Source organism: Dicentrarchus labrax, unplaced genomic scaffold (assembly GCF_905237075.1).
Source record: "Dicentrarchus labrax unplaced genomic scaffold, dlabrax2021, whole genome shotgun sequence".
In the NCBI taxonomy this organism is placed as follows: Eukaryota; Metazoa; Chordata; class Actinopteri; family Moronidae; genus Dicentrarchus; species Dicentrarchus labrax.
In genome coordinates, this window is record NW_026136704.1 from 30,134,671 (window position 1) to 30,151,884 (window position 17,214).

General features: G+C 41.6%; 2 protein-coding genes across 2 annotated transcripts in view; both read right to left on the minus strand.

The window, feature by feature from the left end:
* The window catches only part of hif1al (hypoxia inducible factor 1 subunit alpha, like), a 16,051-nt gene extending 14,602 nt beyond the window's left edge, over positions 1 to 1,449 (minus strand). Inside the window, exon 1 of the mRNA XM_051398608.1 lies at positions 1,290 to 1,449. Coding sequence (XP_051254568.1) covers positions 1,290 to 1,324 — 35 coding nt within the window. The 5' untranslated portion in view covers positions 1,325 to 1,449. The remainder of the gene's footprint in view (positions 1 to 1,289) is intronic.
* Positions 1,450 to 3,602: 2,153 nt separating this feature from the next.
* zmp:0000000529 (WD repeat-containing protein 20) lies at positions 3,603 to 16,679 on the minus strand. The gene is made up of 5 exons (XM_051398599.1): positions 16,469 to 16,679; positions 15,860 to 16,314; positions 12,444 to 12,626; positions 10,309 to 11,718; positions 3,603 to 9,893 (listed from the first exon to the last, which is right to left on the minus strand). The coding sequence occupies exons 1-5, from the start codon at positions 16,545 to 16,547 to the stop codon at positions 9,846 to 9,848; spliced, it is 2,175 nt and encodes a 724-aa protein (XP_051254559.1). The 5' UTR covers positions 16,548 to 16,679; the 3' UTR covers positions 3,603 to 9,845.
* Positions 16,680 to 17,214: the final 535 nt, after the last annotated feature.

Genomic DNA, 17,214 nt, shown 5'->3' on the forward strand with positions numbered 1-17,214 from the left:
TTTGTTTTAAACTTTTAACTTAAGATTTTAACTTCATTTAGACAGAATAAAGAAAAGCTGCAACCATCAATTATTGTTGTTATTCTCTCAGTTAATTGATCGTCTCTGATCAGGTCAAAATAAATTATTACCTCATATAAAAGCTAAAAAAGAGTCACATTTAAGAAGCAATTTTATGTAACTTTTAACCTTAATAATTAATCAATTAACAGTAACTAATTGATTATTTGACAACTGGTTTCAGGAGATTTAATCTTTTGTTTCCCCCTGAAGAAAATACCAGAATGTGACCAAACAACAACAACAACAACAACAACAACAGCAGCCCTGTAGGTTTGTGTCAGTCCCTCTTTGTTCAGCTAACAGCGGGCTTTGTGAGTTGGGGGTCCTCTCAGGTCGTCCCCTCTCTGTCTGGACAGGAAGTGAGTCCCCTCCCACGGTTATTTCCAGCTTCATTATGGTTTAAAAATGGCTCAAAGCCCAAAAACTCTCTCACACACACAGACATCGACACTGTAAACCTACATGAAACAAGCCAGAGGAGACCATTTTATCAGCTGTCGAGGACTTTTTTAAAGACAAACACCAGAAGAACTCATTAATATGTGAATTTTACAAAGAAAAACACTGATTCTGTATCAAATATATGAATAATAAAGGTGGTTGACACAATGAAATGTGTATTTACATGCTGCATTCCTCATTTAATCCCACTATTGCGTCTTCCAGCTTTAACTATTTCACAACTAACGCCATCAGAGAGGTTGAGGAAGTCAAATTCTCTCTCTTCTTTTATTCTTGGAGGCTCATTTTTAAAGGATTAACTCTTTAAATATTACAACACAAAGTCATCAGAGGTCAGCCAACACGTGGCTCTGAACTCACTGCACAATATGTGTGTGTGTGTGTGTGTGTGTGTGTGTGGCTGCTGCACACAATCAATAAATACATATATAAATATAGATATATAAGGAACTCTATGAAGCAAACCGGTGGCATGAACAAAGGCTGACCAACACAGGACACTGAACGCATCATTATTATTGTTATTAATCGATAAATAAGCTTCCTGTTTATTGGGAGATAATAAAGTGTAATTAAAATCAGACTTTCACACTCGTTCAATCCGGATTTGGTGCAGAGATCAAACACTGAAACACAACACTCACAAGCGACATTCATCACACCTCATCAACCCGCCTCAGAGCCCCGTGCGCACCAAAGTTGCGGAGAAAAACAACCCGAAATAAAACCCGATCGATTATATATTGGTAATCGATAAGTCTCACCGTTTCACCGCCACAGTCTCTTCTTTCTCCTCCATGTTCACACTGAGCACCGATCCGCGGTTCTGACCTTTAATAACGGCTGTTTATTGTGGCAAAGCCCGACGGTACACACCGAATAACACACAGACACTCCGCTACGTCAACCTGCACCGGTACAGCAACGACGCTGTTTCCGTTATCTTCCAAAATAAGAGTCTAGCTGAGTTGACGTCACTGGCTTTCAATAGGATGTGTTTGAATGTTTTTACGTTATTTTATACTTTAACTATTAACTATTGTTGTCTTTTACTTCCACTACAGATACAGAGAGATATATTCAGGAGGTAACATAATTATATACTAATTTATTATATAATTTTATTATATATTATTTATTATATTGATTCTTTGTCATTCACAATCTTAAAACTCATTAATATTTATTTAATTTCTGTCAGCAATACTGTGGAATATGTTTACACTTATGTTTGGATTTACATTTACTTTGTATATAGGCTCTTATTATTTTATTATACCTCTTAGGCTCTTATTATATGTCTATTTCCATTTTTATTTGACTTTTTACTATATGTATATACCTATACATTCATTTCTATTTTATATATTGTGTTAGATATTGTATATAAGTACTTTTCTTTAATGTTGTGTGACTGGAATAACTGTAACAAACAAATTTCCCCCTGCGGATAAATAAAGTACCTTGATTCTGATACTAATTTAATCACAAACAATCACATAGATCAATATGTGAAAATGAAGAGAAATAAAGATATTTGAACTCATAAACATTTAATTATAGTGGCACATTGATACAGCTAGATAGAAATATCTACAGGTGGCATTAGAAATCAATAACTTGTTGTATTTTCAGATTTTCAGACATTTTTCCAAATGTTTTATTGAACTTATCACTTCTAAAATGTGATTTATAACAGATCATTCAATTTATTTATCTAGATCCACCCCTGCTTCACTATATATTCATGTAACAAATAAAATATGATTAGTGTTAGATTAAAGGTCCTGTATACCCAGGTGCTCTCAGTTATATTTGTTATATTGAGTACAAAGATATACTTGGATTTAAGTCTCCAAACTAATAACCAAACTAAATAACAATGATAAAGTTTAATGTTTAATCACTGTGGTCAAGTAAAAAGTAAAATACAGTAATTTATCAACAGCAATTGATAGGTGATCAACTGTTTAAGTAAATTATCCATAAAAATACAAAGTAATCTAAAAAAGTGAGGAGTTGATTTGAAAAACCTTTGAGTTGTCGACTCTGTTGTTTTTTACAATTCATAGAATAAACAATTGATCAATTACTATTTGCATGAGTGATAAATGATGAAAATATAAACTGAAATTAGGTGAAACCTTATCAAAGCTCACAGTGAAAGCGGGCCAACAGATTACAGCTTTTATTTTGATATAAGTACATTTACGTCCGGTGTTACTGACTGACGCTGACTTGACGCAGCTGACGCTCCCATCACGGACGAACTGACGTAGCCGTTCAGAGGCCACGCCCACCGTCACGTCGACAACCTCCTTGTTGTCTTCCTCCTCCGCAGCCGGAGAGAGGAGCAGAGAAACGGACTGATTCTGTTCGCTCTGCCCTCCATCGGCCAGCAGGAAGGAGTGAACATTGATTTAACCTCAACTATTAAAGTTTACTTTATATGAAACAGTAACTAACTCTTAATTAATGTATTCTTTAGAGCAAATTGTACTTAATCCTCCTTGAAGTTTTACATCCCTGTCTGATGTGAACATTAATCAGCAGACTGAAGAACAGGACATTAATTTAAACCTGGAAAATGGTTAGCTCTAATGTTAATAAAAGTGTATTTAATTTGTATTTGAAGGGCTAAAACATGTAAAAACACTGATATCAGCCCTTTAAAGTTGTTTTTTTAAGTTAGGTTTTGTTCTTTTTGTGTAAAAAAATCTGTATTCTTTTATTTAATTAATTAAATGCTGATACATTTAGAGCAGTATTTCCCTGCAGAAGCATCTGAAACAGTATTTAGACTCAAAACTCTCCATTAAAACAGGAATCACAAAACATAAATTAACACTATTCATTACTTCTTTTATAAATACTCATTAAGAAGCATTAACTCGTAACAATAATTAGTCTGGTTTTACTATTTATTTATGTGTGGCTGCAGTCAGGGAGGAACCTCCATCATACTGACAATATTAATTCAGCCAATAAAACCAATATGGATCTAACAGCAGCTCACACACACACACACACACACACACACACACACACACATACACATACACATACACATACACAGATTGTTTCAGGTTTAACGTTTTAATAACAGATCTCCATATACAAACTGGATACAGTGACGTCATTCTGCCGTTATAACTTCCACCAGATCAGGCATAAAGTGTGTGAAAGCGTGTGTGTGTGTGTGTGTGTGTGTGTGTGTGTGTGTGTGTGTGTGTGTGTGTGTGGTGCATGGGGTAACTGTATGGTGATAATAGATAATGCATATTTTACACATACATACAGAGAAATAAGAAACATACATTAAAAAAAGAACAACCCTTAAAGCAGTTAAAGTGTTTGTGTTCAGCCTGAAATGTGAATAAAAAATAAACATGGAATGATATTTGTTTGTTTGAACGAGACATTCAGAGAATAAATACAGTGTGGCATCCTCATTTATTATTTAAACTTTGTCGGCTCAGGTTTTTTGTCTCATTTTGACTCGACGCTGTTTGGTTTTTGTCCTTTCTGCTCGTGGACACAGCGAACTGTACTCAGGTGGAGCTCCAGCTGGTCCCGTTCAGTTCAGTGCTCATTAAGAAGGTTTTAGACTCTAAGTTCTAACACTTCCACAGCCTCATTAATACAATCACCGTCCCTTTATCCAGTATTTACTCTGTTCTTTACCGTCACCTTTCGCAGCTGGATCTAAACAGTGAAACATCAAAATAAAAGTGAGGAGAAAAGAGATGTTTGTTTCAAAAAGCACAGAAAGTAAGTGGAAATCCTCGGATGACAGGTTGATTAACACGCAGCGTCTTTAATAGAGAGTGTTCAAGTTCTTTTTGTTTTGGAAATGAATTCTTGAACTGGAGGATTGTGTTTAATGGAGGAATTTAATAATCAGTTCAACCCTGTGAATCATTATAAGTTAGACCAATCACAGCTGTCCCTCGAGCAAAGTGTTCAGCCATATATCACCAAACTACTAGAGATTTTATTCTCACGGAAACAAGTTGCCTTCGAGTTTTAATGAATAACACAAAAAAGCAACAAAAAAATCTATATTTTTTGTGATTTTCACTTCAGCTTCATTGCAAAAAAGGGGGAAAAAAGCCTATAAACAACGTAATTTCTTGAGAAAAGCTGCCGTGAAATCAGGTATTTTAGGCCACAACAATCCCCAGAAAATCCTGCAAACTGCCTGGAGGGACCGTGTAACATATGCCGCATTAAACCTTTCTCATTAGAATCTGAAGATCTTCTCTTAAAGTTTTCTTTGGCCAGGTGAGCGACGCTACTTCTGACCTCCTTCAGCTACAGTTACATTAGTTTGTCAGCCTGTCAAGGTGAGGATGTTCTCCACAAACAAACATACAAGCAAAGGGACAACAACTTATACTCTTATAATTTACCAAGTAAATAAGAAATTAATTAGTTTCCAGTATTCTCAACATTTTCCAGTTCTAGTTTATGTTGTTGTTTATGTTTCCATCCCACAGAAAGAAGACTCAAATATTCCATCAAATCCCTTCAAACAGCTTGTGCAGCATAACTCAAATGTTTCTGTGGCAAAACAAACAACCACGACGCTCTGGTGTCAGATATTGGACACCTGCATCAGAATGTGCATCTAATACAATCTCCAATGACCACGTGTGGTTTGGTTTCAGTTCTTCACTCGAGTTTCATTTTAACTTTCGGGGACCTCTAAAAAGAGAAATACACATATTACTTATTATTATTGTAGAGGTAGAAAGAGAACTGCGATCAGTGTTTTCACACAAATCCCACAGAAAAAAAACCCATAATGGAATAAACAAAGGAAAGACAGCTAATGAAGAGTCCTCTCTTTACACACCGACTCTGTATGAACACTAATATACTGACTTTAATGCAGCCAGGAACACATTTGCATCCCTGAGCACCTGCAGATGTGGAGACATTAAATCAGGTTCACACCTTTACTCAACAATGCCCACTTGTGATCAGAATGTGTTTTAATGTAAAAGCCTGTGAACCCAAACATTTAACTATAAAACACTTGGTCTAAGCTGCACAACCTGTTTGGAGATGATTCAAAATATTCCAGGGGAAGTTTTTAATCTTCAGTTTGGATAATTTTAACATGAAATATTCCTTTTAAAACACCCGAAGACGGTCGATCTAGTTCTTCCTCTCCGCTCAGACATCGTGATGAAGCATTAATTTATCCTTAAAGCCGAGATTGACCCCAGAGCTTGTGAGCTCATCCAAGACACACTCAGCAGACATGCCGTTGCTATGACGACAGAGATATGGGCTGCAACAATACCCTCTCACCGGCTCAAAACACAGTGCGAGGGACCCGGTGGTTTGTCTGCGGATCCAAGGGCATAACCTTGGCTCCTGCAGTCCTGGAAGTTGCTCTGCTATTTATAGGATGTATTGTCAGACAGGTAACTTTATAACCCGCAAAAAAAAAAAAAGAAAGAAAGAAAGAAAGAAAGAACACGAAGGCTGATGAAAATACTGCCGGTTTGCTGCACTGTGAGCTTTCAATTGGCACCGAGCTGTCACACAAGGTACAAGACAGGAGTCAGTAGTTTGTTATGGCCCCAAAATAAGAAGCATGTTAAAAGGAAAACAACTGATCCTGTTCAGAAACACCTCGGCAGTCCTTTCTCCCTGGTTGATGGCGCAGAAGTGGACAGGAATGGTTTCACATGCAGGTGTGTTGATTATCAGCGAGGGTACTGAGAACTGCTTCTGAATTCAAACCAGTTCCAGATTTACAACAACCAATTATTCCTCATTAAACATGCCTTTTCAATTCTGCTCATCGATTCCCGAAAACAGCATTTGGACCTGCCATCACATTCCTATCATGTTTACAACATGGAGGACTCAAAAATGAGTCTTAATGTGACAAAAGAGAGTACAGACACAGTGAAGTCATCACTGCATTAAAGCCTGTAGCCTGGTTACAGAATATTTATTTACTGCTGCAGTGATTCAAATCGAGCCAATCAGAGCTCATCTTCCTGTGCCAGTCAGGACGTATAGTGACCACAGAGACACGCCGGGATGAAATCACTGCAGCTGTTGTTACAAGCAGACTTTTAAGAGTCTACAGTCACGCTGGCAGCTCTGTGGTGCTTTGAGCTAAAAGCTATCAAACTCACATACTGATGTTTAATGTTGGAATATATGGAATATAATGTTCATAGGTATGTTTTCATTAGTGTACAGTCAACTGAATATATAAGCATGGTTGTGTTTTCTGTACCTTAGAATGAGCCGGTTTTATCTACAGAGGGAGCGGGTCCTCGTCTACAGAGTAGGCCATGTTGAACCACCATGTTTCTACAGGAACTGGCTCTATATAGGGCCTTTTTCTCCCACACACACGGACGGCGAGCAGTATTCAGTTGGTTGCAACTTCACCACTAGATGCCACTGAATCCTACACACCATCCCTTTAACACGAAGTACAGCTGAGGCTGATGGGAATGTCATTAGATTTATATATTTGATCACATGATGGTGCTGGATTTAAAGTGAGAGGAAGACCAAAGTCAGCTGAATTCATCCTCTGGTAATAAAATTTCATGGCAGTCCATCCAAGATTTATTTGTTTTGAGTCTGAACTAACTTACAGACAGACAGACAGATGTTGTCATCCCTCGCCACTAGCACAGCTAACCGATCTTAAATTGATACAGGCTTCATACAAACTGCTCCTAACAACTGCTGCTGCAGCTTCTGTGTCGAGAGAGCAAACTAACAACCCCTCCCAAACAGAAATCAACCGACACGAACACAATGTCAGACTAAATAATGAAGTTAAAGACCAAAAAGAGTTAGAATGCAGAGTTTTTAATGTCCACTGTCAGATTTATAATGCCTCAAAATCTGCTAATCTCTGCACGTCCAAACCCCAGCAAAAACAAATGTAGAACAGATGATTTGCATGTTCAACCTGTGCATGGCAAATCATCACAAAATGCCCATGGGCAGATTTATGGCAGGAAGCCCAAATCTCCTGAAAAATACAGGTGGTTTCTGCTCGCACCATATTCTCTTTTCTCTCCTTATTCAGGAATCTGAACAAAAAGATACAATAAGCACCAAAAATCGATAAGCAGAATTTAAAAAAAGGATATAAATCCAAATCTCGTTTCCTCTGAAGACGTACCAGTGAATGGAGGGATTACAGGAGCTGTTTCTGCACAGAGGTCAGATCAAACAACACAATAACACTTTGTGTCACTCATGGCAGCTCAGGATGGACTGTGGATTTATTGTATGTGCAAATTCTTGCAAGAGGCAATTCAGGTGCAACAGGAATGGAGTCCAAGACACAGTTTATATGATGCTACACCATAATAAGGGGATTGTGTGTGTGTGTATGTGTGTGTGTGTTTGAGCAGTTTAACTTTCGGAATGTGCAAGAGTGTGTGTGTTTGTTCGTGAGCAGGTTATTCATTAAAGATGCTGTTTGTTCGCTTGTGATGTAGAGGAGAATTAGTATTATTCGGACCTATTAACTTGGGACAGTCAGCTGAAAATGTACAGCCAGCAGCCGCTCCGAATATTGCTCTCTGTGCTCGACTCGGGTCAGTCTCTAAAAAGTCGCACTGGACCCGAAATGCTTCTGCCTCAGGTGACAGATTAAACCCAGCTCGCTTTCAGGGACAAACTGGAGAAACTCTATCACACGAAATAAAAACACATTGACATCTTCAAGTTCCCTAAAACAGCAGACATTCAGTTTTTAACTGTGGTTGCTATGTACAATAGAAGGATCTTCATATATTAATATTCTTCATCTTTCCTGTTTTTTTCTTCATTTCCTTGCTGTCAAGTCATTATTTCCATACACGTTTGTCCTTTTTGTATTTATAGAGTATTTTCAGTATTTACATTATAAATTACTACACAGTCTTGTGATAAAATAAATAAACTTAAACACAATGACCGTGGCTTTTGCAGAGTCTTTTGCATGAAGGGGTACCGGCAGGGATCGGACGAAGGAGGAGGCTGAAGGACGAATGAAGACAGAGTACGGCCTGCTGTTCGCTCCACGTGGTTTCAGGGCTGCAGACAGGAAGGATAAACGATCTCTGTTTGTTCGATGCAGTCTTTGTGCAGAAAATCACCGCCGGGTGAGGTGAAGGCAGAGGGCCGAAGCACTGGGAATACATTTTATTCCCACAACGGCGTGAGGTGGGAAACTCTCCCTGAAGCACAGTGCTACAGCCCTGCCCTACTGCTGACCACCATAATAACATCAGGGATCATTTAGCATTTCAGATTTCCTTCCTAATGTAATGTAAAGGAACAAGTGCTGCCCTTTAAATCTACAGTTACATACACGTGATATTTTTGAGAGGAAACTCTGACCTAACTATGGGTTAAACTGAATATAGACTCACTTTAAAAGTGAATGACTGGTAACAAACAACCTTAAATCCATTACAGAGTCATTTTGTGTTGATTCTGGCTAGAAAGAAAACTTATTTAATCTTTGTACCTGATGTACAAAAAATAGCACTGAAGAAAATCAGAGAATCTGTGGCTGTAAATTATATAAACAAGAAGAGCGAGTGAGTCATGAAATTTGAATTTTGAACAAAACACTAAAATATTTATGGCTGTTGCCTTTGTCTGGGAGATAAGAACCGAGGTTCGAGTTTTAAATACATTATGTGGCCAAAGGTACGTCGATGCCTGAACCTATATGTGATTGTTGATATTAGAAAACCACAGACCTTCCTCTCGTCTGGAAAGAGTTCAATTAGTCAATAAAGTTCTTTAAACTGGGAAAACCATTTCTTTAAAGGACCTGACTTTGTACATGGGGGCACTGTCATGTAGCAACAGGAAAGACTTCCCCAAGCTGCCAAGCTGGAAGAACATGGTTATGTGTAAAATATCATAATTTGCTGTACTAGTAAGTCTTCACTGGAACTAGTAGAGTGTCCACATACTTTTGGCCATATCAGATATATGATCCACTGTAGCTAATCTAAGCCAAACTAACCTGATAAGGTAGCTTGAATCTTTGCAATCATTAATCCCTTGAAGGTAGTTTCATACTGCATGTGCCAACGACTCTGGAAGTGTTTCCCACCTAACTGGCCGTTGTGAGAGTAAAATCATTAAGGAACAGGGTTTGGGTCATGGCAAGTACAGAGAGTAATACTGAGGGTTTAATACTGCAGTGGTATGAAGGTCTCTGATTGTTGGCCCCTAATTTGACGTTTGAGGATCGGTGGAGAGGGTGCTGGACAGAGAGAAGACAACGAGGGAGGAGATGGAGTGCAAAGCTTCTCCTCCAGCTATACCACTGTGCCACTCGGAGAGTTCCCGTTCTGTGCTGTCAAGTTCTGAACAGAAAGACAAAACATAAAAGAAAGTTAGACAGTCAGACGGGGACAATCAGACCAAGAAGATCTGCACTTCACTTTTAAGTGGAGGAAGATAAAAAGCCATTGTTGCTCAGGAGACGAGAGGTGAAATCGTCTCAGACTGTTGAGTCATTTCTGTAGCTTTAGAAGAGGTGCAGTCGGAAACATTCACCAGGCTAAAAACTCAAAACAAAACTGTTTATTGATGTGTTTGCAGACTATCACTGAACTCACAAACTTGATCAGAGTTTTACTGACAAAAGAGTAAAAATATACTAACAACTAACAGCAAGTAGGCTAATGGCTGATTACCATTTCATGATGGACATCCTGAAATAAGTCAAACCACACTGAAGAGAAGTGGAAAGGAATTGAAAGTTAATTAAATACATACCGCCTTCCCCGGCCGTGCCCAGGTGCAGATGAGACCTTCTTGGCAGGCTGTGATGATGCAGTCGTCCATGAACACCAGGACTGTCAGCCTCTCGTGTGCAATCTTCTTGCACACCAGCGGCTCCAGCAGTGGCACCTCATGCATGCGTGGGCACAGCGTGGTGCCCAGGACCTTGGCGGCGTCCAGCCGGTTGCTCCTCGGCGCCACGTTGATCTTATCGTTGCTTTTGCTGATGTTGCCCAGGCTGTGGTACCTCTTGTGCTCCTTCTCCACCCCGCTGCTGCAACCGGATTTGTCCGACTTGCGCTCCTGGAGTGACAGCGTGGCGAAGCGACCGATGCTGAAAGGGGTGCTGTTTCCTCCGGTGCTGTTCCCTCCCCCTCCTCCACCTCCCCCACTGCCCTCTGAGGCACCCTGGCCCTTGGAGGCATTTGCCACAGCGGGGTGGGGCAGAGAGTTAGAGCGAGAAAGGGAGCGAGGAAGCGGTAAGGGGAGCGTTGGTGGGTTGGAGGTGCCGGTGTTAGTGTTAGGAGGGTGATGGTGCCCCTCAACCCCTCCACTTCCTCCCCCACCTGAGGTGCTGTTGACCACACCACTGCCAGAGTTGGATAGCGAGGGTCCAAAAGTGTTAGTAAAGGCACGGGACAGCGGCAGGCGTGGGTATAACACGTCATCCGTCAAGTCCCACAGACAGAACTGGGTGTCCTGCCCCACTGAGCCAAACCGATATGTGACCGACGCCGAACTGCCTCCTTTAGAGCTGTGCCGAGAAAGACGCGACAACGTGCTACTTGTTCGGACCCGGCCAAAGTGCATGGAGTTATTTGGCGCCCCCTGGTGGAGGTCCTCCTCGCTGCCGCTGAGCTCCATAGGCTCATCGTCTTCCAGGGAAGTCGTGAAGGGGTCAAATGCCACCACATTGACCCAGGACTTGTGGCCGTGACCTCTTGCAACCACACGGCTTTCTGCAAATGACCATACTGTAACCAGGTCATCCTCTCCGCCTGTAGCGAGATATTTCCCATCGGGGCTCCATGACACACACAGCAGCCCGCCAAAGTAGCTCTTCATCACCCCCTGCAGCTCCATCGAGTCAAAATGGAAGACGCGCAGGCAGCCGTCCTGTCCCACGCACGCCACATGCACACCATCCGGAGAGAAGGCAAACTCATTGAGGCCTCCCTCACCCACGGCCCATCGTAACAACGGGTTGCGTGGCGTCTTGGTTTTGCAGGCGTAGACGGTGAAGCCCTCGCCCTGCCGCAAGAGAGAGTACTGTGGAGCCGTGGTGCCACATGGGTGGTCCACGTTGTAGAGGTAGAGGTGGCCACTGGCATGGGAGGCCAGGAACAAGTTCTCTGACTTGGGAAGCCATTTTAGACAAGTCACCTTGGATTTGTCTATCAACCTCTGGAAAACAGGAAGGAGGTGGATGGAGGAAAGGAGGGGAAGAGGAGGGAAAGAGAACAATAGGAAGGAGAAAGGGAGATGGTTTTGAGGAAAAATAGGATATGGAAAGAATGGAAAGGAAAATAGTAAACATTTTAGTTTTGTTTGTGCTTGTATGTGTGTACGCAGAGTCTACTCATTGCTAGCAAAATATGTGATTAAAAAACTATTAAGAGAAGCACACAAGCAAGGAGGAAGCTTGGGAAGAGACAGAAGGTCTACAGAGATCAAGAAACAGGCTGCAGCAGAGACAGCGAGGAGACAGACTGAAACCAAGAGAGAGAGAGAGAACCAGGGAGTGAAAGACAAGGAAAGGAAAAGATTGAGAAAAGCAAATCTCAGGGAGGTGAACAGATTCATGCAAAACACAAAGTCTGCATGCAGTAGTGCACACGTACACCCCCAATCTCCTAAATTCAATTGGGAATCCCATTAAAGAGAATCCCATTAAACAGAGAGAGGCAGTTCAGAAGACGCAGTAAAAGAATGTGACAAAGCATGTTAGAGGGAAAAGGCTGAAGACAGTGTTGGAATTTCTAGGCTACATGACAGCATCCAAACTAGGGCAAAAAGAAATCGATACAAGAATGACAAATTACTTCTGATGTATTGTAGCAGGCTTTAATCACAACAAGGAAGCTGCAACCACCGACCACTGCGCAGACATACACAGACAAATATAATACCTCCTCATTGAAGAGTTTACTGGTTTCCTTCTTGATGGGGTCGAGGTACTGGACCTGTCCAGCTGAGAAACCCACGATGAGAGCTACACTCTCTGCTGTGGCGGAGTACTGGTTGAAGTCGTGACACGTCGGCTGTGTCCCCTTGTAGATTCTCTTGTCTATGGGCTTACTGAGGTCTACAGCCTGCAGGCAGACAGATTGGGAAAACAGAGCCATGATGCACAAGCAAAACATCAGCCAAGAAGAGTGAAGGTTCACAAAGTGAGTTTCAGGGACATTCAGAGGTTCTTAAAAAAGGGTTTTCATTTGTCCCGCAGGATTCATTTCAGAGCACACTAAAACAATTTAGCACAGTTACAAATCTGCTGACAATATATCTAACATTTCTGGGCCCATTTGTCATTTGGTTCTCTTATTTTGACAAATGACCGTCAAGTGTAGATGTCACATTGAGATATTTCCACAGCAGCTGCAGCAGAGTTTGATAGAAAAGCATTTTTCATCCATACAAAAGATCAATAGTAAACATCAGGTTTTGGTGTCAGAGTGAAGAAAACAAGGTTTTTCTTTCTAGAGCTGCTTTGTACTCTGACATTCAACATACAGGGAGAAATCCATTAAACAAGATTCAGGGACGCTGATGTTTCTTTCCACAAACAGTGGCCACAAAAGACCAGAAAATAACATGGCTGCAGAGTAATTCTAGACCGGAAACACTCTTGCTCCTGATATTGGTCTACCCATCAACAGCACACCGAAAGGTCACACCTGATCTTTGAAGGTTTGCTAAAGTCATTCTGGATTACACTGTAGAGAATGCTGTCAAGATTTTAATATACACACAAAGCCTCGACGTGTTGGAAGGCAGTCACAATCAACCATAGCACTAATAAAACAGCAGGGGCAGAGAATATACTCATACTGCCCAGTAAAACTTAATTTACTGAGAGAATCTGCAATGATTGAGATCAACAGATTGTCCATTTAAAGGCTCATATGAACACTGAAACAGCTTTGTAATCATTCTTCCTGTTCACCGAGAGCAAGTGTAAGTGATCGGGGATTCAATTCACACTCCTTGTTCTGTTGCAAAATACATTCCTGAGGTTTCAGCAGTCCGTTAGTCGAATCAAGGGGGTATCTTCCAAAGTTTGTTCAGTGTAAAAGTCACTCATTATGTTCGTAGCCCTCCCCTGAAGCTCAGTTTGGGAAAACACAGAGAGGCAGTTTTATTAGCTGAAGCTAAACCTGGAATGTATTTTTGCTTGGAAAGAGGACTGTGGATTCTGTGTGTCATCCATTGGAAGCAGAACAGCCAGTAAGACCAGGAGGAATAATTACAGCAAACTAAAACTGTTTTAAGACAGATTTATAACAATGGTAACCTATTCTTTAACTAAATGTGTGGTTTGAAAGTCAGTTTGCAGGCTTTACTCTTTTCATCAGGGACAGTTTGGGACAGTTTTTGTGAAGAAAGCATTCTGGGAAATGTAGGAAGTCACTGAGTGAAGGAAAAGTAAATGAGGCAACCCAGTAAACACGGATTAGTGATTTAGAATTCAAAAGTCTAGACGTTCAGGTTATCCAGTTAGGACCTGTTTCAAATTGAAATACAGTCACAGAAATGCTGTTGTATATTTATTGTAGATGTCTAAAAACATTTTCAAACAAATTTATCTGAAATTCAGGACAACTACAGTACAGCGTCTTTTCCATTTTGACCAGCAAATCAGTGATTGAATGCTTACTGGGAAGTTTAGGCAAAGTAATTTACTTCTTTTTTACCTACAACCTGCATTCAGACCGATTATTAGAGATTCACCGGTGCTGATCGACCAGATGTGATCAACATTAAATACAGTTTCTTTGTCAATGTCAGTATAAAATTCACCATCACTCACAGAGGGCTGCTGACTGCGTAATAATGCCTTATCACCCTAACCCTAACCCATCAGATCGGTTCTTAATATCGGCACATACCTTCAGTTTAGGTATCAGGAGAGGAAGAATAATATCTGTGTCTCTCTACTGATAGAAATGTCTGTGCTCCTGTAAAGAAGGGCCAGTGAACCCTCCCTAAATCTGCTTTACTCATATTAACACATGAGCTTGCTGTCTCTCTCCTATGTAACATGATTACTGCTGGCCTCCATGTGCCACCCAAGCAGCTGGGCCCAATCAAACATTCCCCTTTTACCCTCTTATGGGCGTCCCTGCTTACTGATTACATGTAAATGTGCATCTGCTCTGAGGATGTATTGTACTGATTAAATCCTGAATGTACAGTACACTGATGGTGATATACAGTCTGTTGCATGTTGTATGAGTTCCTGCAGAAGCCAAAATCAGCCTTCTTACACAAAGCTGCACGAGTCATGAAGACACACATTTATCTGCAATTTATCTACATTTACTGCACTTTAAGTAATTTAATTATGACCCAGAAAAGAGGAAAATAATGAATCTAAAAGAGGTGCGACTGACGGTGTGCAGTGACGGAGAAGCCTTGACATTTCTTTAGAGGAGGAGAAGCTTTTTTTACATTTGTCCTCCAGTTCCTCCTAAATGGGTTATTAGCATTCCTCATTAAGAAGCAAGTGGTGCAGCTATCTGCGAGCAATTTCAGCCCTCTAAAATCCCTGTGGTGCATGCTAACAATGCTAAAAACAAGCTCTGTAAGGAGAAACTGGAGGACAAATGCAGAAAGTACTCACTCCCTTGGGCGAGAGCCTGGTTGAGAGAAAAACATCTGATTCAAAATGTCAAAATCCTCTCTTGCAGGAATAGTAGTTCTATATGATATTGCACTTTTCATTCTGACTTTTAATATCAATACATCATCTAGTGCATGAAGGGACAGGGAGGGGAACTGTGCTGCAGTTTGAGAGCTATAAAGGTTGTTTTTTTTTATTATTAAGTTTTAAAATCAGCAGCATCTTGATTCACCTTGCAGCTCCAAACAGAGAATGTAATATGTGAGGACTTCATATTAACATTCAAAATGCAGCAGAAGGGAAGAAACAGCCTTTAGCTCACATGCTTTCAAATAAAAAAAAATAAAAATGCAGTGAATGGAGAGCTGTCAGACTCTTCCTGTCTGTTTCCTGCTCGTATAGTAACACTGTTGCCCTCCTGTAGCGTCCACTGACACTGATGCACCATTCACTGACTGTTCAGCCACAATTATCAGCCTCTCCATTTTGCATTGCATAACAAAAACAAAAACCTTTAGTGTGAGTAAATGTGCAGCACCAGCAGCTCAGACGGGCTCCGTTTGGGAAGATGACGAAATAAACGAGAACAGCATCACATTAGCAGTGCAGGCTAATAATGCTAAGCTACAAAAAAAAAAAAAAAAAACCCCGGACCATCCAATCTGTCATTCTGGCCAAGAGCGGAGCGAAGAGCAGGCTCACCTTCTTGATGTTGGTGTACGTGTAGAAATACAGCTCCCTGCCGATGTTGAAGCACACCCGCTCCGACTCCTCGCTCGGGTCTTCGGGCTGCAGCTTGACCATGGAGACCCGGACCGGCGGCAGGAAGCCCGCCGGAGAGGAGTTGGCTGCGGCATTGGAGGAAGAGGAGGCGGCGGCGGCGGCGGCGGCAGCAGCGGCGGCAGCCCCGGGCCCCTGCAGTAGCCCGACCCCTCCACCGGGTATCGGACCGGGTCCAGCCCCTGGGCCCAGCGTGGCTCCGGCGGACGGACCCCGCGGCAGTCCGCCCCGCTGCTGCGAGTCCGAGAGGGTGAGCAGCTTGTAGAAGCCCTCTCTGGTCCGGAACTGGGATTTAATCTCATTGATATCCTTCAGAGCGCCGCCATCTCCGGCCATTTTTAGTACAAACAAGCCGCACAGGAAACTGAGATTCTGACCTGGAAATAATAAAGCTACAATAAAAAAAGTACTAGAATAGAAATGGGAGAGGCGAAGGCGAGCAGCAGCTGCCGAGCTCAGCTAGGCCGACCAGCACACCCGGTCTGCTCCAGTGCATTGTACACCAGTACCGGCCACCAAACCACTGCCTACCTGGTAAATGAACCCGGAGAGAAAGCCCTTCTGAGCCGGTGTAAGCAGCATCCTCGACCGGGTCTCTGCCTCCGTGCATCCAGTGTGCGTAAAGTACGTGCGATGATGCGTCGGCTGCTGCTGCTGCTGCTGCTGGCCCGGCCTGGCACTGCGCACTCACACTAATATGTCGGAGGGGTACAGAGAGGGCATCCGGTCCTGGGCAGCCTGCTCCGCGTTACCCCTCATACACAACCCCGGTAAAAAAAAAAACAGCACCACCTTAAAGACATGGGGTGTGCTACTTCACAGTCCCGCCCTCATGGAAATACACTGTAATTTAGTGGTTGTAACATTTACTGCTGTACAAAAGTATAAATTCGAGGTATTTTACTTGAGTATTTTCATTTTGCAGCTTTATACATTTGTCTTTCATCCCCTTCCTGAAAAACAATGCCTGTCCAGATGTGCTGGTTTTTGAATGTTTGTGATAAACTTATTTTTGAATGAATACACTTCAGGCTGTATTTGATACGATGTAGTTATTCTGTAGTTTGGCAGATTAACAGTGAAGAGTGAACAGACATACATTCTCTCATTCTCTAACTTCTAGTCAATTAATTAATAGTAAAATTAAAATATTCCCAATTTTTCTAGGGACCCCCTGGAACACCCTAAATGACCCTAGGTTGAGAATATTTATTATTTCTTCAGGAAAGTATTTAAAAACCTTCCTGGATTAGATGAAAAATGTCACAAAGCTGAAA

Coding starts and splice junctions, on each gene's coding strand:
- zmp:0000000529 (XM_051398599.1), bottom strand. CDS start 16,547: ATGCACGGAGGCAGAGACCCGGTCGAGGATGCTGCTTACACCGGCTCA. Junction 16,315..16,468: donor TCTCCGGGTTCATTTACCAG/GTAGGCAGTGGT, acceptor TATTATTTCCAG/GTCAGAATCTCAGTTTCCTG. Junction 9,894..10,308: donor GGGCACGGCCGGGGAAGGCG/GTATGTATTTAA, acceptor CTTTCTGTTCAG/AACTTGACAGCACAGAACGG.